At 38.4% G+C, this 27,014-nt stretch overlaps 1 protein-coding gene across 1 annotated transcript in view; it reads left to right on the forward strand.

The window, feature by feature from the left end:
* Positions 1-3,417: 3,417 nt before the first annotated feature.
* The window catches only part of PRMT3 (protein arginine methyltransferase 3), a 39,902-nt gene continuing 16,305 nt past the window's right edge, over positions 3,418-27,014 (forward strand). The window contains exons 1-10 of the mRNA XM_015863426.2: positions 3,418-3,588; positions 3,717-3,799; positions 5,161-5,210; positions 6,156-6,258; positions 7,472-7,625; positions 9,254-9,395; positions 11,900-11,965; positions 14,858-14,979; positions 16,747-16,846; positions 22,668-22,746. Of these exons, the coding sequence (XP_015718912.1) occupies positions 3,455-3,588; positions 3,717-3,799; positions 5,161-5,210; positions 6,156-6,258; positions 7,472-7,625; positions 9,254-9,395; positions 11,900-11,965; positions 14,858-14,979; positions 16,747-16,846; positions 22,668-22,746 (1,033 nt within the window). The 5' untranslated portion in view covers positions 3,418-3,454. The remainder of the gene's footprint in view (positions 3,589-3,716; positions 3,800-5,160; positions 5,211-6,155; positions 6,259-7,471; positions 7,626-9,253; positions 9,396-11,899; positions 11,966-14,857; positions 14,980-16,746; positions 16,847-22,667; positions 22,747-27,014) is intronic.

The raw sequence follows: 27,014 nt of genomic DNA on the forward strand, positions 1-27,014 counted from the left end.
GACGCCAGCGCCTGATGGCTGGGGTAGTATTGATGCAAGTTAGCTGACTAATCAGATTGAAAAAGTCCCATGGTATTTATGTCACTTTAATTTTCATCAAACAATTGGAGACGACAGCACTCTATTAAGGAGAGGTTGATCCAGAACTAAAGCTAAATAAATTAGGGTCTCAGTTTAATCAAATTATCCCTCTACTGGCCTTGGATTAGCCGAGGGAGACAGCGTCAGTCTAGGCACTTCTGATTGGCTGATTTAGTTTTTTTTAAAAGAAGCTGATGCAAAGAATGGGAGATTTAACACACGTAGCTACTACTTATAAAACCCCCAACAAGCACCTTTTTTAAAGAAAGGTGGAAATTAATATTTATCAGAAGAACTTGCTGTTTTACAGGAGGATATTTCCATGTTCTTGTTGGTTTTGTTCAGTGAAACGAGCTGAAAATGAGGCAAAAATCTGTCAAAAGACAAGCTGGAACTTGGGAAAAGATGGCACAAAAATCTAAATAGTAGATTAATGCTGCTTAATATGTTTGATTAATAGCAGATACCTCAGTTTCCTTGCTTCATTTTTATATTTCAGATCTTTTGATTGGCACTTTTACATAATGCTGCTGTTCACTTACCCTATTTGTGCAGGTTTAAGTAATTCTTTTGCCTTTCTTCACAGAAGCCTTTAGGGTTGCTTGACTGTCAGAGAAAATACTTATCCCAAACTTTTTGGTATCTTCTCCCGTAAGGTGCTTTCAAAGTTTCTCAAAGAGAGAAACCTTGAACTCCTCAAATGTTCCCCATCAGTGTATTGTCAAAACACTGTAAAAATCACTGCTGCTTTTCTAGATAGGGAAACACAGGTAAAACAGTTACATTCCCTCTGCAAATAGCTAAATGAATTCAGACCAGTTAGCTATGAAACTGATAACAAATGCAGTGTGATCTATACTCTCTTACATCTTGGTTCAAAAGGCAAAATTGATCTTGCAAGGAAAGTGGTGTCAGTGGATCTAATCCTGCACTTGATTCTACTTTCTGTACCAAGTGTTAGAGGAATGGATGCTGGGGATGGCAGGGCTCCCTGCCTGGTAGTGAAACAAATGTGTTGCATCATCTTACCTAACTGTGCCTTGAGACAGTATTCAAATGCAAGGATAAATGCTGTCAACTTAGTTGCGTAGGGACTGTATGATGGATAGGAAGAGATATCCTGTATTGCCTTTGATTGTCAGACAGAAATGCTGCTTGACTGTAAAAGCAGATAAAATAGGGAAAGAAAGGGGAGCAATTGGTGAAAATGATCTGTGCAACATACTGAGTCCCACATGTGGTAACATAACCTGTCCATAATTCCAGGGTGAGTCTGAAAAGAAAGCTAGCAGCCACCTGCCCAGACGAAAAACTGGTAACATCAGTGTTGTTTGTATCCCACGCTTTCCTTTGGCAGCCCCTTTCCAGCCCCACTCCAGCTGCATATTCAGGCTTGCTTTCTCTGTCAAAGGCAATCCCATCCCCACCCTATCATCAGCACGAGCTCTACATGGAGTCCTCTGGGTGTCTGCCCAAATGGAAAATGCCTCGCAGCCCCGTTATCTTAGTTTAGAATTAAGGGGAATATAGCCATAATTATGAAATTTCTAAAAACTAATTGAGTATGTAAATCCAGATCGTGATCCTGCTTTCAATATTACTGGCTTTCCCTGAGGATAAAGAAGAGGTTTTATTATTATTATTATTATTATTATTATTATTATTATTATTATTATTATTATTATTGATATCACATCTTGTTTCCCACTGTGTGCTAACTGGCACTGGGAGCTATTACTAATAGGTGAATGGTTGGACTGGATGATCTTTTAGGTCTTTTCCAACCTTGGTGATTCTATGATTCTATAACTATCTGTTTTATGCTTCATTTGAATCTTCCTTTACTCTTAACAGTCTAAACTCACCCTTCAGCTCAGAGGTAATAAAGGTGTAAGGAGGTCACTAGCATTAATGATGCTTTACTTGCTCTGCAAACCTTGAGATTTCTGGGCCTTTTTCTGTTGCATTTATTGCTGCTGTTGCACCTGTGCTTGATATTGCTGTGTGATGCTGGGCAGTGACAACGTTGTAAGAACCTCCTTGTTGCTAGACATAAAGTTATGTCAGAAAAGCCAGTGTTTGCTTATAGGTCAAAGACTGCTTGCTATAAGGGTTTGCAACATTAAAAGAGTCCAACAGATTGGGAGGGGAGGACTGAATGTGCTTTTGAATAACGACAAGCATGATGGTGACATGGGTAGAGAGTGAATTTACGTGGCCTACAAGCAATATGATGACACTGTATTTGGTGTATGAACACCCTCGGCCTCCCCAGTGTTCTCTTTCTAGAGCTGAAAAAAACCAAGTTTGAAATGCAGTTTAAAAAAAAAAGAAGAAGAATCGTAAATATTTGAAGTTTCTTCCCCTTGGCCCGGATTATGGAATAGTAATCCATTACATTGTAAATCTTCCTGTACCATGCAAATCCCTTTATAAGGATTAGGAGATGGTAACAAAGATGATCATATTCCAAGAGGTTCTGGTGTAAGGTTGGGTGCTTCAGATGCAGGACTTCATACAGTCTTCATGCAGTGAGTTACAGATATTCTGGATGAACAGGTGCTTTATATTTATTGAGAATCTCACTCCAAGCAATTTAAGTATATATATAAGTAAATAAAGATCCAGTTCCAAGGCTGGGTGGTGCATTCAGCCCATTGCTCTCTGAGGGGGCTCAACAATAGCTGAGGGGTGTGCAATGAAGCAAAGACGATGCAATCAGTGACCCCTCGCCCCTTGGGTGGGGGAGAATTTCAGGGGCACACAAAGCTGCTGCTGTTCCTGCCTTGCTGCTATCAGGACTGCGGTGGTTGTTGGGTCTATTTCTGTGACGAGCTGATTGACTTGGAGAGGAAAAGTGTGTTTTATCACTGTGCATCACTTCAGTTCCTTGCCTAGAATCAGACCCTACGCTGGGAGGAGAGAGCAGCATCTGTGCCTGGATTTTCTCATGTCCCTTCAAACTGCAGCTCCTCAGACACCACAGGTTGATTTGATCTATTTTCTTTTTTTTTTTTTTTTGCATTTCACTTTATTTTTTTGACCTTGGCTGGCAGCCCTGAAAAACTCGATAAGCTTTATTTAAAGACCAGCTCGGAGATGCGGTTCCCATTATTGAAGCTTCCCGTCAAGCAGACGCTGTCTGCACAGCCCTCACTACAGGAGCTCCCCAGCTCAGCCCACAAGATGGCGCCCGGCCTCCCTCTTATCGGCGATCCTGCCGCGCTCTCGCGTTTAAAAAATAACGGCCGGAAGCGCTTCAGATTTCCGCTTCCGGAGGATACCGCCAGGGGGCGCGCTATCCCCACCCGTTTCCTCTCTATGTGTTTCCTCTCTATGACTCTCCGCCGGCCCGGAAGCGGCGCACGTGGGGATGGGCTCGCGGGTGGAGGGGGCAGTGCGGGACGATGAGATGGCGGAGCTGTCTGACAGCGAGGAGGCCTGGGAGGAGGAGGAGGAGCAGGGAGCGAGCGAGGGGCTGCGTGCCCGCTGCCTGTTCTGTGACAGGTGAGTGGCCCTCAGGGTGTTCTGCCTCTGCTGTGTTAAGCCCGTGTGTCAGAACGCAGCACTGTACAATATAACTCCCTGGTAAGTGGCTCTAAAGTGCTCTGTACTTAATAACTCAATGCTTGCAGGTTGTTCTGCAGCCCCGAGGATGTGTTCTGCCACTGTAATGAGGAGCATCAGTTTAATGTTCGTGATGTGGTCAGGAAACACGGTAGGTTCTGATTCTTCTCTTTGATACCTGTGGGTTGGTGTCGGACTCGCTCGAGTCTTTGCTGTTTGCTTTGTCTCCCTAGGCTCTATGTGTTGGGGTAAGAGTGCTACTGTTGAGCTATTCACATGCCTTCACAGGGTTATGTGATGTCTGGGCTTAGCACAGGAGAACCGTCTAATATTGACTTTCTAAGGTTAATTTCTACATAAGACTCTTGTGTATTTAGGCTAAGGAATATAGATGAGGATGCACGTGAAGGCAGGGGATGGTGCTTTGGAAGAGTTAAAGTGCTGAACCTCAAATCCTCATCCTACTGCTGGTAGGATGAGAGTAGAACTAGGCAACAGAGGAAAGGGAAAGAAGATTGGAGAAACGCTGATTTTTAGAGTGTGTATTAAACACGTTAAGTGTTTAGAAATCTGCATGTAAATTTCTAACACCTGGCCTGCTTTCGGTCTAAAACCCAATAGAAGGTATTTTGGGTTAACGTGGTATCCTCTTTGCTCTTGAAGAAAGTACATAATTATACTAACTTGATCTTTTTTTAGTTAGGCTGCAGTTGTAAATCAGTCTAAGTGTGTGTGTGTGTTCTTGATTAGTAGGATCAATTTACCTGTTTGTTTTCTGAAAGCTGGAAATTGTAACAAAGGAGCACTACAGCCTAAAATATCAGCAAGATGACCTGGTAGGAGATAAATATGGCTGTTCTAATGTACAGTGCTTGCTAAGTGAATGAAATACTTGCTAGTGAGGTGAGCATAAGGGAAACTTGATCACAGCCCGAACCTCTGATTAACCGTCTGAGGCAAGTGAAGGGTCGGCTGTGGGAGCAGAGGTGAAGGTAATTCAGTTGTGCTCTGGAAGGGGTGGAGCTTGACTCCACCTCTCCTAGATCTTATTTAAGGGCTGACCACCACTAAGGCAGCATCTCTTTCTGGAGATTGCTCCTGTGTGGAGTTATTGTGGTGAGCCTCAATATTGGTGAGCATCCATCTTGACTGAAGGCCTCAGTGTTGGTAAGTCTTTTCCTTAGATATCCTCTGGCTATCTATTTACAACTATACTTGTATTATTCCAACTATATATAACTATACTTGTATTATTCCAACTATACAGGTTAGTTTGCATGTTTTCCGTTCTTGACTTGTGGTAAAAGTATCTGTACCAAGGATGAGAATTTCATTGTTTGGACCTAAAAAGAGGAGAGTTGTAGATGGCATGTCTAAGAGAGGAAGACTGTACTAGGTACTGATGTACTCCCTAAGGGGAAGCTGGGAAGTTGAACAAGTAATTACTAATTGTACCACTGTAAAACATGTGGATTTTCAGTAACACAAGCTGTCTTCTTTTTTTCTTTCCAGGACTTGATTTTTATGGATATGTTAAACTAATAAACTTTGTTAGGCTGAAGGTAAGTGTGCCATGTAATGTTTCTGTAGCTGATGGCTGGAGAATGGGAAATAAAGACACTGTGCTTTCAATATTCCTTTTAGGAATAATTATTTGGAAGGTAGGATGATATTTCTAGAAATAAGAATTCCACGGCCATTGATTGGTTTATTGAGGTGTGAGCATTTTAACTACAAAGTTGTTTTAATTTTCAATGCATTCATTTAATATAACTTCTGTTGTTTCTGTGAGAGCAATGTTATACTTGCAGAAAGTTCAAGCTACCTTCTGTCATGTTATTTTGTAACTCCTTCTTGGCCTCTGACTTTGAGGTCTGGTTCTAGTACTGAGTTCGCCCCTCAGTGATTGAAGCTTCTTGGTTAGCAAGTGTGATGGTGCAAAAGAGGCTTTTGTGGGAATGTGAGCCAGGCAGAACTCTGCTGCAGTGTTAGGAAATGAATGTCTCAGATTGTAGAGTTAAGCTTTGCAAAAATAACAGAAGCTGTTGGGTACCCGTGGTTTTCAGTTAGGCGTGGCTAGCTTTTGTGTTTATGGTGACCTGAATATAGGTTCTTTGGTTGTTCCGAGGATGCTTATGTTTATAATGAAGAACGTCTTGCACAAATGAGGTTTGTTTGAGTTTTCAAATCTTTACTTAAATCCTTGGGTCGTTATTTAAGGCATAACTGGCTACTCAGAGTTTTCATTTATATGATTTATAACTGATCCAGAATCTGACCTCTCAACCAAAGGAGTGTTAATTGGCTTTAGGCAAATGGGAGAGAACGTAGCATTTCTGAATCTGATCCCTAAAGTGCAGTGCATGTAGAAAGACTTTGCACAGTGAGGATCTTGGCTTTACAGATTAGGGTGGAAGAAAAGACCTTTGCCTTATTTTCTTGAGTGGGCTTGAAGGGTTAGTGTTTTCAAAGGAACTTAGCCTACGTGCTCTTCTCCTTTCCTCTAGAAACCTATGCCAGCGTATTTGAATTCACTCAGCAGCCCGCTGCCTTGGGATGGAGAGGAGTATCTGAAACCGGAGCTAGAAGATGATCTCCTGCTTCAGTTTGGTAAATAATTGTATTTCAGTGTGTGTGTATTGTGTCTTGGGGTAATGTATTGGCAGAATTTGAATCGTTTTAAGTTGACATTGCTGTGCTGAAATTAACTTGAGTATGCTTAAGAAAGTCCATGTAATAGTTTAAGTCAGGGCGTTACATCGCTCTCTGATATTTCTACCATACATCGTCCGTTAGTTTCTGATGTCTTGGATTTCTGTAGCCTTGTTTGTTATCTGCATTCACTTATATTAAACATTCATAGTTGTCGTGTGTAGTAATTATGCAGATCAAAGGGATATTCCACCTACGTTTCAGTGAGGCTTCTCTGAGATTTATAAACCTCCTAAACATAGGCACTTAAAACTAGGTGGTTTGAATAAAAAATCCACAGTAGAAGAAAGGAGTAAGCAATTTCTTGAGTTGAAAATATTTGTCTTCTATGTGGACTGTCTTTGGATGAAGGAAACATAAGGTAACAGTTGTGCTTTGTAGTGTTCTGACAATCTGTTTGCTGAAATCCTTAGGGAAGTCAGTTTGACTTGTGAACTTTTGCAGCCTACGATCCTCCTACTGTCTTATTTGGCACTTGATTGTGCATCTTTCTTTTACCTAAACTACAAGATATTGAAATTCTATTGGAATTTTCCCTCTGTGTACAGTCTGCCTGTTTCTAAACAAGTCCTGCTGCTGGTAGCGCAGATACTGTATCCTCTAGCTTGCCTTTAGTTTACATTTAACTGGATATACTCTGTGCAGTGTGTGCTCTTCATGCAAGTTACAGACTTTGGAGGTGTGTGTGGTTCTTTCAACTGCCTTTGTGATTGCTAAGAATTACTTAGTGAACATCTTCAAATTATATTTTAAGTATCTCTTTGTCCTTGAGGATCAAATAGTTGGCCTGCTATCATTACATTAAATAAAACATATCTGTGTTTATGTATTTGTTTTTGTTAATAAAGTCTTTTACCTGACAAGTTGGCAGTTCCTTCTTACTATATCCAGAAACGTAGTAGCCTTGTTTTCTTACCCATTGACAGCTATTAAAGAAATCTCAGCTCAGGATTTATTTGTTTTGCTAACTTTTGAGTTTACTTTTAGCATCTTTCTTTATTGAGTTTCTGCAGTTAGCTCTCTCAAATTCAGTGATGTTTCAAGTAGCAGTACTGGTAATGTATTAAGTTTATAAGCAGGTTTTTGTTTATTCCCCTCTCCGTTTCAATAGACATAGAAGATCTATGTGAACCCACAGACATTTTGTGTTCTAATGGTTTAAATGATACCACGGTGCTCCTTAAACAATTAAAACATGCGGAACACAGAGCAAGACTTGCAGAAGCAGCCTTGGCTAGAGCACAAGATGATCTTCAGAAGATGAGGTAAGTGCTTGTGCTGAGGCTTTTTTATCCAGTGTGTTTTAGACAAGGTATAACTGTTTCCAAGACCAACAGAAATTGAAAGAAGTGGTAGAATGTTACAATGGAATAGAACTCGTATCTTGAGTTGGGAATGTTGGTTGGTTTAATTTTTCTCTTCTTGATAATTAGTAAAATTCTGAAAACTGCATAAACAAAATATGCTTAGGACAGCTAAATAAACACACAGCATAGAAACACGTTCTTTGCTTCAGGCCAGTCTGTTCTTCACACACTTTTCTGGTAGCCCTTTAAATCTGAATTAAGCATTGAAGATGTATGCAGTGGAGAAGAGCAAGGTGTTACTAATTGGAATGTAAGACTTGAAATGTCTTGAGTGATTTTTGTTCCTGTTCAGGGCTTTTTTTTTTCCCCTGTTTTTTTTAAGTGGAATCCAGTTCCTTCACTAACTGTACATGATGCTTGTAAACCTTGAGGTCTTCAGAATGCAGGTTAATGATGCACATGTGTAAAAACAGGAATTTGTGTTTCTTTTGAGATCACACAAGTTTGAATGCCTTATGGAAATATCATTTCAAGATAACAATTGCTGTGATCAGGCACTGAAAAACTGAATTGACTTAACTTGATTCATACACTTCTTCAAATCCCAACAACTATGACAAAATAGGCAGTTTTGTTCTAAGAAGTTAAGGTTTTCCCTTGCAGTTTCGTTTCAGCCCTCTAAGCTCCGTTCAGCCTTATGTATGTTAGGTTTGTTCATCATATCCATTGGTATAAGTAGTACCCTTTAACTGCTCTTCTTCAGTGCAGGTATTTCCAATTCAGAAGGGATCAGCCAGCAGGAAAAATAGCCAGATGTAGATGTGATGAAGCAGCCTGCTTTGAAATTATAGACAGATTAACCAGCTGCATTGTAGTAGCCTCTGTGCTGTAATTTGTAGTGATATTGGTTTCTACTATTATTTACGACACTGTACAGCTGCTTTCTTTCAAGGAGACAGCACAGCACTTCCCTCAGTGCAATTAAAGTAGCTCAGAAATCAAATGTGAAGTGGAAATTAGTGTAAGGGACCTGAAGCTACAGCAACCTCTTTTTTCTCTTGTCTTTGGTCATTGACATTGGTTTATACAAGTATTTAGAAGAACTTCTTTCTTCAGCTGTTCACAAGTTATTCAGCAATGTATGCTGTATAGTTCTTAAGTGCTGTTTGTTTACTGAGTCCATATCTACCTGACATAGGACCTATGTTGTTGCCCTGTTGATGTTTACCACTGTGGTATTAGCCTTTTGTACTAGACTAGAAAGTGCAGAACAGATAATTCCTACATAAAAATAGAAATGAGATCTGAATTGCGGCTGGCACATAGATAAATACAGCGAATGTTTCAGTGCTGATATTTACTGCTTGAAGTGGGAGAGATGCTGAAGGGTAATGCACCAAGTGGTGGGTCGTCATGCCTTCAGACGCCAGCAGAGGGAGATTGTGCTCGTTTAAAGCCTATGCCAGCCCCATTTTTGTAGAAGCCCCTGGGCAGTCTGGATTCCTTCTCTCTTCAAGCCTCTGCCCCTGCCTCCCCGTCGTGGTCTCATAAGCACGTCTCAAGAGTATATTTCAAATTGATTACAGGCAATTTGCGCAGGATTTTGTGATGAACGCAGATGTCAGGAGCAGCTCATCATCCAACAGCATTGCAGACCTTCATGAGGATGAGGATGGTGTTTACTTCAGCTCCTACGGGCATTATGGGATACATGAAGAGATGCTAAAGGTTAGAAAGCGATCTCAGCTGCATCTTACTAGGACTAAAGAGGAAAGATGGAATGAAGTGGGCTGTGTGCCTGTAAATATACTGCAGAGCAGCTGCATTTTTAACCCTTTCTATGCAAAATATTTTTTTCCCTTGGAGATTGGTTGAGTTGCTATTTTAAGTTTTATTCCCTTTCTGTAAATTCACTTTACCGTGCAGGAAGCACTAGGTACATAAAATCATTCACTAAAGACAGATGTTTTGAAATGCTGCAGTTTCCATACCACAACCATACCTTGGCAGAAGCTGCTTTTCACATAGGCTTAAGAGAGAAATGAAATAATGTGATACAGACAATGAACTTTTTTATATATTCCAAATTGGGATTTTTAAGGCAAACTCCAGTATGAAATATTGTAGTTTCCTGTTACATTAAGTAAACTGAAACTGTAGTATTTGTGTACCGCCCACTGCATTGACAATAGAACACTGAACAGCTGGAATCATTATGTGCACCTCCTGTGTTACAAAGGTGGTAGAAAATAGTCTGAATTGTTCAAAGGGAAACCCATAATGACCTTTTGACTGCAAAGAAGAAAACAGTGTTATAATTAGCATGCAAATCAACATCCCTTAATGTTTCCTTTCAGAGAACAAGTCATAGTTATGAGCGTAGTAAGCAGATTTATTGTTTTATGGAAGAAATAAAATTTCCAACCTGTAAGGATGAAATATGAACTTGTAAAGTTACTTGGTCCTTACAGGTGGTATATGTATCCTGTTGTAAATCAGTTAGTGGCCCCACTGTAGAAACACTCATGAGTCTGTATTAAGAACAGTGTGAGTATGAGGTAGATTATGAGGGGGAGGGAGTATTGTGGGAGAACAAAGCACTTCTTCAGAGGTAGAGGAATGTTCTCCAGAATGCATAAGCTAGGGGAAATACATTCAAAATCAAAACAGGAAAGCATTGATTTTATTTATTTGTTTATTTTAACCATGTATAAATGGAGTGTTTTGCTGTGTGCCTGATATTTACTTAGATTTTTATGCATCAACCTTATCTAAAGCAGAGAGTAACTGGCTACATTTAAAGTTTGAGGACATGTGGCTGTCTGCATTTTGTCTGACAGGGTTCTGTCTTGAAACCATCTTTTCTTTATGCCTAGTAGTGACAGCATGAAGTTTCTTTTACCCCACGTTTCAAATAATTCACAGCAGTGAAATGTCCAGTCATTTCCATGTTTCTTTTTTTTTCTTGAGAAGGTCTTGAAATTCCTTAAGATGAATATTCATCTTTTCATTTAAAAACAAAACAACAGCATAAAAACACAAGTGTGACATGGTGACACTGAATGAAAGTAATTCACAAGTAGAGAGATCTGAAAGTGAATGATTGAGGCTTCCTCGAGCAGTAGTGCATATAGAAAAGACAGGAGCTAGCACCATATTGATTAAGCTGGGGCAGTGCTGAGGCTGTGTGAGTGGGCAGGATGTAAAGCTTAAAGCTTTCCAGCTGACTGCGTTATTGATTGATGTTGAGCCTTATTTTGGTTGTTTCAGCAAATGTGGTGATAGAAGTGAACTACTAAAAATAGTTGCTCCTGATGTAGTGTTGTTATTGAGTAATCGAAAATAATTTTAGAAGATTCACTTTTTTCTTCATAGTTGTTGTGTACTTTTAAAGTACAACTTTCTACGCTGTTTGGGCTGTATGTGAGGTGATGCTTTTGAAGCTTTACCTGGATTTTAGAGTTTTCAAGACTGAGAATAGCTTAATTTGTCTAAATAATCATTATGAATGTGCCTTTTGTTCTCACCTTTTTTTTTTTTTTCCTAATAAAACACTTCTTCCTCACTAGAGAAAATTTTTATATATATATATATATATATATATATATAAATATATATATATATATATATCTTTTTCCCCAAATTATTTGCTGTAGTAGAAGAATGTAATCTTGATTATTTTTCTACAGCAGTATTATTTGTAGATCATATTTCCTAGGTAATGGTAACTTTCATAAGTTTTTCTTTTGCATTGCTGTAACATTTGACTTACAACAGCAATTCCAAAGCTGACTCTTAGCTGTAAATTTGTGTACTTGCTGATGCATATTAAATAGATTACTATATCACCATGCTGGCAGATTGAGCTATGCCACTGGCTTTCATATGCTAAGTTACTATAAGTGCTTAGTTAGGTGCCTACTAGGAATTTCAGAGCATCCAAAAATCAAACACAGAAGGTCAGTATGGTGTAAGTTGTCTTATTTTGTGTGTGTGGTTGTGATGTTTTGTTTTTTTCCCCTCCACCTCTAGAGTTTCAACTAACTTGATTTGCTTAGGCGATAAATTTTAGAGGACTGTAGTACAGAATTTCATTGTTGTAGAATCCTTATGAGTGTAGTAGCCACAAAACATCTGTAGATCAGGTTATAAGCCAGTTGCTCAGCATGTTTGAATGGCATCCTCTATACAAATAAGCCAAATAAACATAGTGTTTCTGCTTTAAATCATAGGATAAAGTGCGTACAGAAAGCTATCGTGACTTCATATATCAGAATCCACATATCTTCAAGGACAAGGTAGGTAAAATAGTTAAAAATGTAGTAATTTCTGTGTTTTTTTGTTTCTGTTCCTTGAACTGGTAGAAATGGTACAGACCAGCTACTTTGTGGCTTTGGAAATGGACTATTGCAGTGACAAGATTTGATTTAATAGACTCAGCTTTTATTAGGTGGTAGAATGTTATTCAGCTGCTGGAGGGTGGATGGTGCTGATAACAGAAGTGTTGATTGCTATTGTCATTGTTGTGTGTGCCATGTCAGGATGTTCATTAATTATGTCGGCAGGGTTGAGTTGAGCCTTTCTTGTCTAGTATATTAAGCAGAATCCATCTTAGAGGGGCTCAACCAGAATTTAAGTGGATTTCAATCTATGTCTGATTTCAATAAAGACATCCTAGGAGCGCTGAGTAATTAGAACTGGGGAAGAATTCACACACAGCTGACTTCTTGAATTGTTGTTTAATGTATCCATACTAGGTTATTACTAAGGGAAATCAGCAGCTGGTATTTCACTTGCAACGAGGAAAAAAAGAGGCCTGTCTTTATGATCCTACTGTGGGTTATGACCCCACTGCAGTTGTAACATGTTTGTTTTCTGTATTTTGCTTGGCTGTTTTTGAGTTTGATGTCATTTGAGTTATGTTGCACAGGCTTCTGTTCTGGAGTAGCTTTCATCCACTTACTACATGATGTTTTTCATCTGGCAAGTCTATGTGGACATAATAAATGCTGATGTAGTTGCCACCTAGTATAATGTTATGGAAAAAAATCTGTTGCAGGTTTTTTTTGCTTAAGGAAGTGTTGGCATGCTTTGGTTAATTTATGTGTTGTATGATGCTCTCAAAATCACATTAAAGAGTGAAACTTCCAGCTTGAGAAAATAGGCTGATTTCTCTTAAGTTTGTTTACAATTACTAAAAAGGGAATAAAAGGAATAGTAGGAATAGTCTGATACTGTGTTTCCAAGACTCTTGTGTATCTGTAAAAGTCATATATGGTGTTTCCCTTTAGAAGATACATGGTTATGCTTTTGTTGTTTCTGGAAGGACAGCTGTGAGAGCAGTTTATTAAAAAAGCTTAAACTTTATTACAAACTTTATTACTAATCTGAAGTGTTCCTAAGAGGTGCAATGGTGTGAATTGGATGAAAGCAGAGAGTCACATATGTCATCAGTGCTGCATGGAGGAGAAAAAATGAGGTTTTTAAACATCCCTTTTACTAAGAATTCATAGGTGGAATTAATTTATATGACTAAATCAGCTAAAACCCTGTTTTTCCGAATTTGAAGTACTTTCTTAGATTTATTTTTAAAACACTTTTGATTCAGCTGCAGGGAAGAATGTGATGCTGCAGTGTGTTGTGATATATCAACCAACACACCAACAGTCAAATCACCAGTCCAGCTGTTCCAGATCCCTGGTGAGAGGCCATATGTGATCACTGCAAGAATGTGTTGGCTGCAGACCCGTGTCCTTAGGCTAATTGGTGATCATTCTGCTTGACTTTCCCTTCCTCAGATATGTTCCAGCTTGTACATATTCGCTCCCTTGCCTTTTTCTCCATCCCCATCCCCTGCCTAAGTCTAGATGAGTTCCATCTGGGTTTTTAAGTGACCAGGGCAGCTGTCCAAATGTTGTCCATTTTGATTTCTTTTTCCCCATTTGCAGTGATTGCTCTTTTTCATGCAACTGCGTGTCAAGAGCGTTCTTTTGCAGAGGTTTATTTTTGGCTCTGACTTCCAGCTATCATGGCTCAGCAGTTCTGTTAACTAGCGTGGTCAAGTACTAGAACAGATAATTCTGGGGGCATGAGATTTCAACAGCTGCAGGAACATTCTATTCACTTTCTACTCCTGTCTCCAGAAGATTTCAGCCCAGGCACTTCTGTAGCCTTTGCTACACATAGACCATTTCACAACAGTGGAATGTGTGCTGAGGAGAGCTAGTGAAATAAGTTGGTACTCCTTTCTAATGGATGATCTTTTTGATTACTGCCTCTAGTAGTTCCAGTAGGTAAGGCATGCCAGCATTATGGATTACAAGGCATTTTCTTTCTTTCTGTGTTCTTTTGAAGCATGTGTACCTCTTAAGTATCATACTGAGTTTTTGTAGGTGAAGGGAAGAATGAGACATAGAAGGCATGGAATTATGATTTCAAGTCAGAAATGTTAACACGTAAGACAGGAACCATTGTGTGAATTTACTTTGGAGAAGAACAACATAGAAGGGCATAGCCAATGAGGAAGATAAAAACTGATAGTTGAGAAAATGCATTCTCAGTGTTGAGAAGTCTGTGGTTAAGAAATAGATCTGAGTTTTCAGCGACTTCAGATGTTCTTTGTTGAGCAATGTAGGAGAATTAATTTGTGTTTTTTACACCTGTTGAAATTACTTAACAGATTTACTTAAAATATAAAGGCTTTTGGCTTTGTGTATGTTTATGTATACAACATCATCTTGTGCTATAGTTGGAATTAAGATACTGGAAATAATTCAAGTTTTTCAGTAGACTTAAGGAGAAACCATAAAGTCTGAATGTGCTAAATTCAGTTGTTAGAATATTCACTAATAGTTTTTCAGGCTCTAATTTTTTTCTTTCCCCTGTTTATGTAACATTTAGTTGTTTCCTAAGTAATTATTTCAATGATTTTTCTTGTGCAAATGATCTCATCAGCACTGGGAGCTAGTCTGCCTTATTACCTGTCTGTAAAAGTCAAAGGATCCTGTAGAAGATCTGAAGTCACAGTTGTGATTTGACTTGGATATCTGAATGTAATAGGAAGATCTGATGCTACCTTTTCTCTTTTTCTTCCATTAGAATGTGTTCTTTCTCTGATGTAGAAGGACATGTAGAAAAATCAGAGAAAAAGAAATAAATGGAAGTAAAAATATGTTGCTTACTCATTCCAGGTTGTTTTGGATGTTGGCTGTGGTACTGGAATACTCTCGATGTTTGCTGCCAAAGCAGGTGCAAAGAAAGTAATTGGAGTAGACCAATCTGAAATCATTTATCAAGCCATGGACATCATTAGGTAGGAAAGCTCTGGGAAACACATATGGTAAATATTGCTGTAAAAAGCTATTAAAATATTTTTCCTAATCTTGTATTTATGACACAGCTGGTTATTATTTCTACAAACTCGTGTTGGTTGCCTATGTTCAGATTGTTCACTGGCACCCCTTGTTAGAACAGAATGGAGAAAAGCAAACAAGAGTTGATTTCTAACCTTCAAGAACCAATCTGTCTTGCTATGTGGGATTATTCCAGCTGAGGTGGCCTTTGCCTTTGCAGAGTTCCTATCAGCTCATTTCTACAGTCTTTACCCTGTAATTTATCATCTACTTTCCTCAGTCGAGGTTCATCTAGAAATCTTATAACTCTGCATTCTGTTCCATCATCTAGGTTGCTTAATTGGTGTCAGATTTACTACTGAATCTTGAGGGACACCTCTGATACCTGGCTGTCACTTAGTTGAGAAACGTAATACAAAGTCTCTTTAGAATCTCATGGTCTGGATGGTTTTCCTCTCATTTAATAGTTTATTTATCCATTCTGTGTTTCACTAATTTACCTTTGTGGGATAATATGGGAGGCTGTGAGTTTGTGTGAAAATAAAACAAAGTTGTCTGAGCACTTAAGGATTTTCATTCACATATCACACTCAGATGCTGTAACCTTTTTCTGTTAAATAAATACCTGCTTAAGAAAAGTGCCATATTAAGTACTAGTTGCAACGTGGAGTGCATAAATTGCATCCAAGTTGGTTTTTTTACTATTTGTAAACTCCTTCTTTATATGATACAATTGCAATTTAAAATGTAATTAAAAAAATACTGAGGATAAATACTGGTTTATTATGTCCTTGTGCAGTGTCATTAACAATGTTATCTTTACATCCTTTTTGCTCTTAGAATACTGATACAAGTCATGGCTCTTTAACATTTTACTTTTCCCTTTGAACTTGTTTGACTCCTGTTTACAAACTAAGTGTGTTATTAGTGATGAACTGCTACTCTTCTAAGGGAAGGCTGTCCCATGTGAAGGATTTAATTGATATTTCCTACAGCCCACGTGTTCAAGCAGTCCTCTGACCCTTTCCCTCCTTTTTTTTTCCTGATCTTTCTCCTATTGTCTTCTAAATGGAATTTTTAATGTGATTACTCATTTGCATTGAGAGTCAGTATGAGAGAGTAAGATGTCAGGCAGTGGGGGGAAGGGGCACAGATGGGAGCTGCAGCAGATAGATAAATTTCTTTGGGGATAGGTACCTAGCAATTTAACTAGCATGCAGTTTTAGCTTCAAAAATACCTTCCTCCTTTTACAGAATGTATGTGTCATTCCTTGTTTGTAATACTGGTTACTCAAGTTTTTAAACATTGCAGATAATTTCAGCAAAAATCCCAATGAGGACAACACCTTCGTTGTGGAGTAACTCTAATCACTCCAGACTTACAAAGGTCAAAGAAAGAACTAAAACAGCTCTAAATAAAAAGGACTATCATTGTAAATTGGCTTCTTCTTTCTTCTCCTGGCCTCTGAAGTCTGTACATTTGCATGCACAAGATGTTGGAGATATGCAGTTCTACTGCCTGCCTCCTTTGCCTGACATTTAATGTGCTGAAATTTTTGGAGACCTATAGAAACGTTCTGTCTGAAACATGACTAATGAGAATAATATTGTCTCCTAGCCCTTTTTTGGGGGAGGAGGGAAGAAATGCCATGTAGAGACATCAGTATATCTCTGTTGACACCATCTAATGGAAATATGAACTAACTGGCTTATTTTATGACTTGCAGATTAAATAAACTTGAAAATACTATTACATTAATCAAAGGAAGAATTGAAGAAGTAGATCTGCCTTTGGAGAAAGTGGATGTAATTATATCTGAATGGATGGTAAGGCGTATGAATGTTCTTTTCAAAGCACTGTTGTTCTTAGGGAAAAAAAATGCATTATTTCATTATGAAAGTCTGAAAAATGATTCTTGAAGGATTGCTTTTTAAACCAACAAGACGTTGTGCTTATAGCAGTGTTTTTCATAACCTGGGAGGTGGAACAACAGTCTGAATTATGTGGTATTCAAATAAAATTCTTCATCTCACTTGTTCATGTTATTTCAGGTCAAGGTTCTGTAAGTACAGTTAAACTGTTTTGGATATAGTTGGTGTTACGTAGTTGAGTCTGCAAATCTACAGAAGTATACTGTGTTCCTGAATAATAATATTACAGCTGCTCTTATGATAGTACTTGGGATGTTTTGCATTAGTTACGTAGCTTAGATTATTTTGATTAACAAAATACCTTTAAGTCCATGAAGACAACTCAAGACTGTCCGGACTGTGCAGGAAAAGTGAATTAAAGGAGCGTAAATGCTGGGAATTCTACAAACAGAGAGAACTTGAAAACAGCATTGCTACTGATTGCAGAGTTTTTAGTGTAAGAATGAAATAACTGATTGTAAAAGTGCATAATCATAGAATCACCAAGGTTGGAAAAGACCTAAGAGATCATCCATTCCAACCGTTCACCTATTACCAATAGCTCCCACTAAACCATGTCCTCCAACACAGCATCAAGTCGTTATGATAATGCTAATGGATCATTTATATGTACTAAGAAGCATTTCCTGTTGGTTATTTCCTGGAGTGTGCTTGATTGCAGGTGCTGGACTGTTGTCATTCTTTCACATGCTTTTTTTCAAGCATGGTCGTGCTTGCTGCTTTGCACTGATACTAATAAAGAAGTCTGAGAAGGCCTAGCATCAGGCTGCATTACATAGTGGCTTAGTCTGTTCATTGTCAAAACTGTGGTAGGAGGAAACACTCTTTAACTTTTTCTTTGGACCTCCACAATTTACTTTCCTATGTTACAGACCTTGAAAAAAGCTCTTAAAATAATGTTCTTGATATTTTGTAAGAATTGCTACTGTTTGGATTTGAATTTAAAGGATAGAAGAATTTTTCATTAAGATCGGTAATAGAAGCTTATATTCTTTGTTGTTGTTTTTGACGAATTGTGGCCATGCTACATGCAGAGAGGCCTTTGGGCACATTCACTATGCATCCACATGTGTTTAATTTATAGATAAAGGCGAAAATAAATTGTTCTTAAGTATTTTCATGTGCTGACTAACTATAAATATTTTTTTTGTTCCACTGCTGTAAAGAATATTATGTAAAGCATGAGCTGAATTTAATGTGTGGGGCACTTGTTTCAACAAAGATTTAAGTTATTGGTAGTAGTGGATTAAAAAATAGAGTGGTATTATTGGTGTTTTCTGGCAGCATAGTGACTTCACTAGAGACAATAACAGCTCTTTTGAGGAAACCTCTGACCAGTTACCTAAGATAAGTGCCAGAATCATGTTCTCAAACACATTTTTTTATACTGGAGCCTAAGCTTTGGTTTTTGAAACTGATCTGGGCACTCCAGAACCTAAGGAATGTTGTAAATGGGTTCCTTTAAGGTGAAATAGAGGACTATTTCTTACACTTCATGTAAGAAATCAAGTAATGAATGTTCTGTGATTCCCTTTTTGGCACTAATTTACCTTTTAATGTTACAATTGTATAAATGTGCTCTTGACTTAATGAGGTATTCCGAACATTTAGGGATGTTAGTATATTTATGGGTTGCTGCAATACAGAGATAAAGAGGACAATGCTGTGAGAGTAAGATTGATGTCTGGATATGGAGCAAAGACAGATCCAACACTGTCCAGAGAGGACTGTTGTGTTGCCTAAATGCAAATGAAGATTCCTCTTTGTCTGGCTTTCTCATGTTCCCTATTTTCACAACTGTGTGAATTGGCTTTTTGTTTTCATTCTCTGTTTCAGAGCAGTGTGAAGTATTTTGTGTTCATATGAGAATAGAAGTGCTCAAAAACTGACCACTTGCTTGAAGATATTATACATGCTAAACATGGAAGCAAAAAGGATCTCGTATATTATGTTTTCAGTTCTTTATTTGGACCATCTATGTGAATTAGCAAGAAAACTTGAATGGGAACAATAATTTTTCTTTGAAACAAAAAAATATGGAAACTTGCCACTTCTATTAGTGAGTAAGCTGTTTGTACACTAGCAATTACGATGCCCTTTTGTGGAGCAATGGATTGGTTTAGCTTGGCAGAGAACTGTACTGAAGACCAGTACTGTGTAAGCTTTTTAGAGCTATGGCTGTGGCATTGGGAAGTTATAAATAGGTCAGCAGCAACAGCATGGAGGCTGGTGAGAGGAAAAGATGCTGCATCCAGCAGGAATATTTCTAGAACGTGTTTTCTGAAAAAACTGGCACATGAGGATGTTGTCAAAGGTACAGTATTGCTGTATGAGCACCTTCATTTTAGTGGTTTCTGGTGATTATTACTAATTGTGTAAGTGATCTGTGGCTTTCACAGGTTCCTATTCCTATCTCTTCCGTTTTTTCCCCTTAAAATATGGAGAAATGGGAGAAGCATCTTAAATACTACATTGTGAGTAGGCTGGGTGTCTGTATATCAGATACAGACAAATCCAAACGGTATTTCCAATCTACACTTATCATCACCTGAAATGGTTTTTCAGTTGAAAATTTACCTAGATCACGTTATGTTTTCTTCAGGGCTTAGAGAAATTAGCAGGCAGGGAACAGTGATCTTACTTTTGATGTAACAACTGAATGACTGACATGACATCTGAAGCACATATGTTAGAATTAAAATCAGGCAATAAGGACATCTGTGTAAATGTATTCTACTAAAACCAGCACACAAACTTTTGCAAGACAGTGGATGGTGTTTTTAAGCTATGAGCTCTTCTGCTGGTATCTGAATAGAAGACTGCTGAAGATTGAGGGCTTGGAATACTGGCTATGTGGATAAATCCATCTGTTGAGATATTTGCATTCTGAAGACCACGGTGTATTCTTTGTAGCAGAACACTAGTGGAGTATTGGTGGCTAGACATGTGTACTTTTAAGTGCTGCAGGCTGTGAGGACTGAAAAGCCATTTCATCTATGAGCCACAATGTCTTGTGGATAAGAATAGCCAAGTCATAATCTGTTCTGCTTACCAGGCTGATCCTATTAGACCCAGATCTTTTGGCTTTTGTAGGCAAACTGTTTAGAATGTACAAATGGGTGAATCTTGTACCGTATCTCACTGCTAGCCTCATTTATAGAGGTTTCTCTGTACAGGATTGCCCAGTAATCTGTTCCAGGGCTGTAAGCTTCTGATGCTCCATCCTCCTTAATCACCTCCAGTTCCAGTCTGATATGGTTGTCTCAAATACAATGTCAGAACACTCTGCATTCTCATGAGTTTCTGATTTATGTAGTGCTGAGTGATACCAAACATGTAGCATTATCTTAAAGAGTGGAAAAACCAGGTGAAAAAAGGTGGTTTTTCACAAAGTGGAGCAGACTCCATCAGTTGTTTGTCTATTCATGCAAGATTACATTTTATTTTGTAAACCAGAATCCATTGACTAATATATTCTGTGTACCTTCTGGAGCTTTTTATATTCTGTGGTCTGATAGAACCCTTGTAGTTAAAAACTTAAGAGAAAGAGACAGGTTTCTGAGCCAGTGGTTTGGTAGGTGCCTTTCATCTTATCACCTGTTTGAGCATTGCAGAATGTTGAATTCTCTGCTGTAGTAGAAGTTCTAGTGATCTCTGCTGTTCTAAGCATGCTCATACCGTTTTTTGGATATGTCTAGGTTTCACCAATGAAAGAGCTGCTTATACTTATGAAGTATCGAATTAAAATGGAAATAAACCTTAGAATGATGCAGTCTATTTGAATAATAAAGGACATGTAACATTACAGGATACTAAGCTGTCAAAGTTCTGGGGCTGTTTTACAGCCCTGTTAAAAATGCAAGATATGGATATAAGGGACATATAAGACATCTTTCATGCCTGTTTAGCTCAGCCAGTAGCAAGATAAAATTATTATTATTCTACTCACAGCTTTGTATCCTAGAAATCTCTTTGTACTCATTAATCATGAGGATGCTAGTATATACTGAAGGGAAAAAGCATAAAACACTGAGCATTTTTGAGGTTGAAACAAGGAAGCAAGAGTGTTGCCCCACAGCATCATGGGGAGAAAACAGGTATAGTTCTCTTTCCAGATTGCACCCCTACAGGTGAGGCAGCAGCCTGTGAAATTACATTCTAAATTACACTGCAGATGAACTCAGCACACAGAGCAAAATGTTTTGGTGTAAGTAATAAATGACTAGATTCGGTACCGCTGACAGTTTATGCAATTGGCAAGACTGCTATATGGAACTGAGGATAAAGGGGGAAGCAACAGCAATGCCAGAATGGAAGAGCTTGGGAGAAGGGCTGTAAGAATTCCATTGTATTGCTCATTGGAAGGTGTGTTGTAGACAATAGGCATTTCAGACAGGAAGAACTAAGCGAAGAGTATATCTGTAAAGATGTTGCTTTGTAATTCACTGGCTGCTGGTGTTAACTATTCATAAGATTTGTCCTTGAGGTCACTTTTTCATTTAAAAGCATTTGAAAAGAATTCCTATGAGCCAAAAGCATCGTATTTTTAGAACTGCAAGAAGAGATCTGTGGTTCCAGTCTGTGCTTTCAGCTTGCTGGAAGCATAAAACAGTCTGATGCAGTAGGAGCTCCTGGCCTTTTCAGCCATTTTGCAAATCTTATGCTATTGCTCACAAAGCAGTGATGTTCGCTCTGGGGTTTACTCTAAGGATTTTGTTGAAGTTAGGCAATAAAGTGGGAAAGAGGGCAGGATTTGGATGAAAAGTGTCCAGTAGAGTTCTATCTTCTTAGAAGAAGTAGTAGGATGAGAAAAGGACATTCCTGTCGTTTTCAAACTGTTCTTTTATTGAACAAAATAGATCAAACAACTGTGGTTGTAGAAATACAGAGCTGTAGGAAGTATATGGGGAAAACGGTCTTCAGATTTGTTTGGTTCCTGCTGTTTGAGCTTGTAGGACCGCAAGGCTGGAATCTGGACTTTCTACTGTATTTTTTTGTTCTTCCCTATTGTCAGTCAGTCTGTACAAATCAAGCAGCAGTGTTATGAGTAAAAATAAGGATTTTGCTTGAGATGGTAAAGCTAAGAGTATCCTGGTTGGATTTGTCTGAATTGATTTGATGTCATAATGTAAATGAAGTGTGTTGCGCTACTCAGCAGGGATCATATTCAAACTTGGAGATAGGATGATAGTAAAACTTTTGGCTGTATATCTCCTTGAAATTTGGAGTTGATTTAAGTCGATACAGTTTAATGTTTTAATAGATATATTAGTTGTATGCAGTGCTCTTCTCTTTCAGTTGTGTATTTTCAGAACACACAAGACAATCTGGAAGATTTACAATCAGCTGCTCTACTTGAACTACAGTGGTATTGTCTGCTTTAGTCTATACTATGGACTACAACCTTCTCTAAAATTAACTATAGCACCAAAAAACAAAGCAAATGTTGTGAATTTGACATTTTGGAACTCAAGTAATCAGTGTAGGTGGATATTTATTGCCTACGGTTTGTTGATTTATTAGATGTTAGTGGGAATATTTAATAAGTTTTGAAGTAATGGCACTCTTGAGAAATCCTCTTGGTGCTGACTCTTAGCAGGGAGTGTCGTTATGTAAAGATCTTAAACTGCTTTGGTAAGTCTGTCTGTATACTTATTAAATATGCTAAATGAGAGCTGTAATGACGTTTAAAATTCTTTCCCTTGTGTGCTTACAGGGTTATTTCCTTCTCTTTGAGTCTATGCTGGATTCTGTCATCTATGCAAAGGACAAGTACCTGGCAGAGGGAGGCTCAGGTTGGTGTGCATAATTCTTCTAATAAATTTAGCTCTGAGGGGAAACTAAATTAACTCAGAGACTTGGAATAAGCTATGCATGAATGAGAAACTTGCTAGTCTAAATGAAAAATGTTTCCATTAGCACGAGCTTCAAGGCATTAATTTTCTGTATGGATAGTAGAAGAGCCTTAGATGGGGTATCAAGGTCTCATGTTAATGGTGTTTTTAGGATTCAAAGGGCTTATTTATTCTTAAGCACAGCCTCCCTTCTTCTTTCCACGCATATCCCTGCATATGGGGGATAAAAACACGCTGGCAGATAAACTTCATCTTTAAGAGCACATTTTTATGTTTTGAGTTATTATTTACCTTAATTGAAGGATTTGGATGGTGACCTCAAGCTATGATACTTAATTGAGGAATGCTCACTTTTTTTCCCTCAGATACTCTGATTAGAAACAGAAGAAAAGAAGCTTTATTCTTTAAGATGTAGTACCGTTCAAGTAAGGTACATCTAAGATGAAGAATTCATGATGATGAATTAAAGGAAAAGCAGATAGAGTCCTTTCTAGGACAGTGGGAGTGTGGGGAAGACATGGTTCCGTATGCTGCAAATTATGAATTAACTAATGGAATTCCTTTGTTTCTGTTCAGAATGTTTATCCTGTGCCAGCAGGAATATACTTTTTGCTTGGGGAGGTGGGGAAGTGGCAGAAGAAAAAAATGTTTCTTTTTGAAATAGAGTGCTTTTATCCTTTTAAGTAGATTAGATAGCATCATCTTAAGCGATGTTTAAACGCCTGTAATGCTTTATTCCTTTTGGTTGATTCCTTTGTCAGTATCGTATTTCATATTGACCTTTTCAATCGTAGTCATCAGTCTGGTTTTTTTTCCCCCTGTTGTGCTAACCATGCGCATAGTTAGTTTCACTACACTGCCTTAATGATTGGATTAATGACTATGTAACAGTGTTGACTGCAGTGCTTCACTTTGATTGCAGTGAGCTTTGTATGCTACAGCATGCAGAAAGAAAAGCATTTTTTTATGCATGTGTTTAGCATTTGGTTGAGATTACTGTTTGTGTGTTAAAATAGAGTCCACTTGAACAGATATCCAGCCAGATTTGGAGTGCAGTCGTGATGTGCTCTGTATGGGTATTTGCTAATCATTTTATATCACAGAATAATTATTAAATTTGAGGGCATCCACTAAAATAGTAAGGAAACACTTTATGCTTAGTTAGTATTTCAACAGCCTTCTGAGTAGAGCCAGACCTCTGTAGAAACTGTGAGAGCATCTTGTTCTCTTGGATCTTCTTGTATTGTCGGTGTATTTGCTAGTGTCTTCAGCCTCAGCAGTTTCCCTTTGAGAGAGTGTGTGATGGTTTTGTAGTACACTTAACCTTTGTGGTCTCAGAATGATCTTAAGTTCTTAGCTGACTCTTTTTACTATGTGTACTGTATTCCACTACTTGACTGGGTACTGTCAGGTTTTAAACAGAATGCTGTTTCCTTCAGATGCTAGCTGTTACTGCTCTGCCAGTTTGCATAGCAGGTAAATGGCTGTGCTGAATGTGTGCTGAAATTGATCAACCATTAGCTTACCAAAACTGGCCCTTCTGCAGCATAGATGTACAGCAGCGGTAGTGTGGACGCATCCAAATCTGAATGAGCTGGAACGGTGAGCTCACCCTGAACTTAACATCTTAACAGAGAATCTCCTGAGCTCTGCCGTAAATATTAATTCAGTCTGAAGCCTCTTAGCGTTACTGAACCAAAATGGTTATTTATAGGGGCTGTTTGTAAGCTGAGAAAAGCAGTAGGAGTTACTGTGATTTGGCCAAATCCTTCCTGAGGCAGGAAGAGAATCCTGATTCCCAGGTATGTGTCCAGTCAGTCATACCATGGTTATTTCAGTTGAGACTACTGGCATACTGAGGAGGATTATGTCAAACTGTCTAGGGTAATATGTACAGTATACAATAGCTTTATTTGGGCATGTAAAATTCTTGCTGCCTGTGACCCATCTGTTCATTCTTTAAAGCTGTTTATTTGCTTGAGTGCATATTTTTTCCACGTACTTGTTCGCAGTGCATGTCATTCAGGAGTGACGTAGGAAAGGCAGGTATAGTTCATAATGTAATACTGTTTGCACATTCATATAAAAAAGATGGTGTATTCACTTGGAATTATTCCTGCATATCCAGGGACTACTGTCTTAACCTTCCGTGTCCTGAAATTTGTGAGGCATTGCTAAGGGACAAAGGATTTCCCATTGTGTACTGCTCACCACGTGAGCTGCTGGTAGTGACAGATGACTTCAAGGCACTGAGTCGAGAAGGACACAGATGTCGAAGCGATGAATCTGAGAGCATTGTGGAGCATGTGCTTTTGTCCAGTCAGCATTTTGGGCAGCTCATCTTTGAGAAGGAATAATTACTGAATCATAGCCTTCCTCAGGAGAGAAAATGACAACACTGTCAAGATTGCACAGGAGGGTGTTATAAAGCTGCAGGAAAAAGCGGGAGACTTTTGGAGGATCGGGGATAATAATTGAAATGCAGGTTGAAGCAGGTGTTTTTAAACCTTGACAAAACTACTGCTTTTGCATGATTTAGGCTTATACTTGGATAACATGCTCACGTTCCCAGTCAAACTTCAGTACAGTGTATGCTTCTGGATGTGACTGGGTTTGCAAATTTAGCACTTGATGTATCACTGCAGTCTTACCCATGTCTTCTTCATGGAGGATGGATTTATTTTTCTGAGGTCAGACCAGGTTTAGTATGCTTTTTTTGTTGTTCTGTTAGTGGAATAAACAAAAATTATCAATTAGGCTCAGGTAGCAGTATTTATCTCTTTGCTTTTTCTTTTTTGCTTACCCTTTATGTGATCAAAGTAGTTCCACTGCTCACTGAAGGATTTCTCATGCAAATAAAGAGATGTAATAAAATCTGATCGAGGCCCCAGTGATACCCACTGATATATTTCACACTTGATAGGCTTAGTAAGCCTTTTCCAACACATTCTGTTAAGGGAAATGTGAGCTAGTCTAAGGAAGGAATGTCATAGAGTGTTTTTTGTTATTTTTTTTTTTTCAGTCATTTTTGTGCGTAGTTTCTCCACATTTCTGTATTTTCTCTGTATCTGGGTCCTTTTTCATCCCTTTTGTATGCTCTCACTGCATTCCTTGCATCCTGTAGTCACTTCATGTTGTTGTGTCATGCTTTGTTTTAGTTTTCGGAGTGTCCGTGTCTGCTCTTGGAGCTTTGGATTGCTTGTTGATAAAGCAAGTAATGCATTTCTCACACTAGTAAGCAGCAGTGTGAAAGCTTTGAGAAGTATAAATCCCTTATTGGTGATCCTAAAAGCTACTTTCAGATGCTTCTACCACCAGAAGTTGATATCTCTCCATGTGAAAAATAGCTTCTTTAAGGAACAGTCATCTTGATAACATGTAAAAGGGTTTTTGTTAGGTTAAGCATACTCTCATAGTATAACAGGATAATCCCAATTTACTGTTTTTATCCTCAATATTTTACAAGGCAAAAAAAAAAGCACTGCCTTTTCTGAACAGTGCTTTCTCCCATGCTCATTTGGATAAGTTACAATTTCAAGCAGAGCTGAAGATGGAATTAATTTTACAGTTCACTAGATTTTTGGGGGAGGAAAAGAGAAACTTAGCTTTAGTTTTACTAACACCATCACATTGATGTACCAGTAAAAAAAAAATAAGGTGCTTAATGGGAAGCATTTTGCTTTAAAGCCAGATAAAATAAATACTAAGTTGTGTGACTTGGAAATCTTTAAAGCTCTAATGGAAAATGGGAATTTCCTTTGTGGAAAGAAACCTAACTTAATACAAGCTTTAAAATGAGCTTCTCTTAGTATTCGATAACACTTTAGACAGCCATATTTATAGCAGCTGCTCTGTCTGTCTGTTCCAATCAGTAGTGGGTAAGGAATTGATTAGCTTTCCTGTAGGAAGCTCTTAAAATGGCAGGTGTCAGCTTTCCACTACTGTTTGGAGAAGCTGTGAATAGATGGGTGTTCTGAAAACATTATTGCAAGAAGGGAGCACAAATGTGAAGATAATGCAAGAATGATAGGTGTCAACCTAAAACTGGGGGGAAGAATTGGTGAGGAGGTTGTCTTCTGTCACTTGGGTTCCTGTCATACTGTTTGGATACAGATAGAAGAAGTTTCTCTTATTTTTGTGTACTTGGAAGTCATTTTCAGATTGTAAAGCATATATCAGCTGAACACAATAAGAAACAGGAACCAAAT

The sequence above is a fragment of the Coturnix japonica genome, chromosome 5 (assembly GCF_001577835.2).
Source record: "Coturnix japonica isolate 7356 chromosome 5, Coturnix japonica 2.1, whole genome shotgun sequence".
NCBI lineage: Eukaryota > Metazoa > Chordata > Aves > Galliformes > Phasianidae > Coturnix > Coturnix japonica.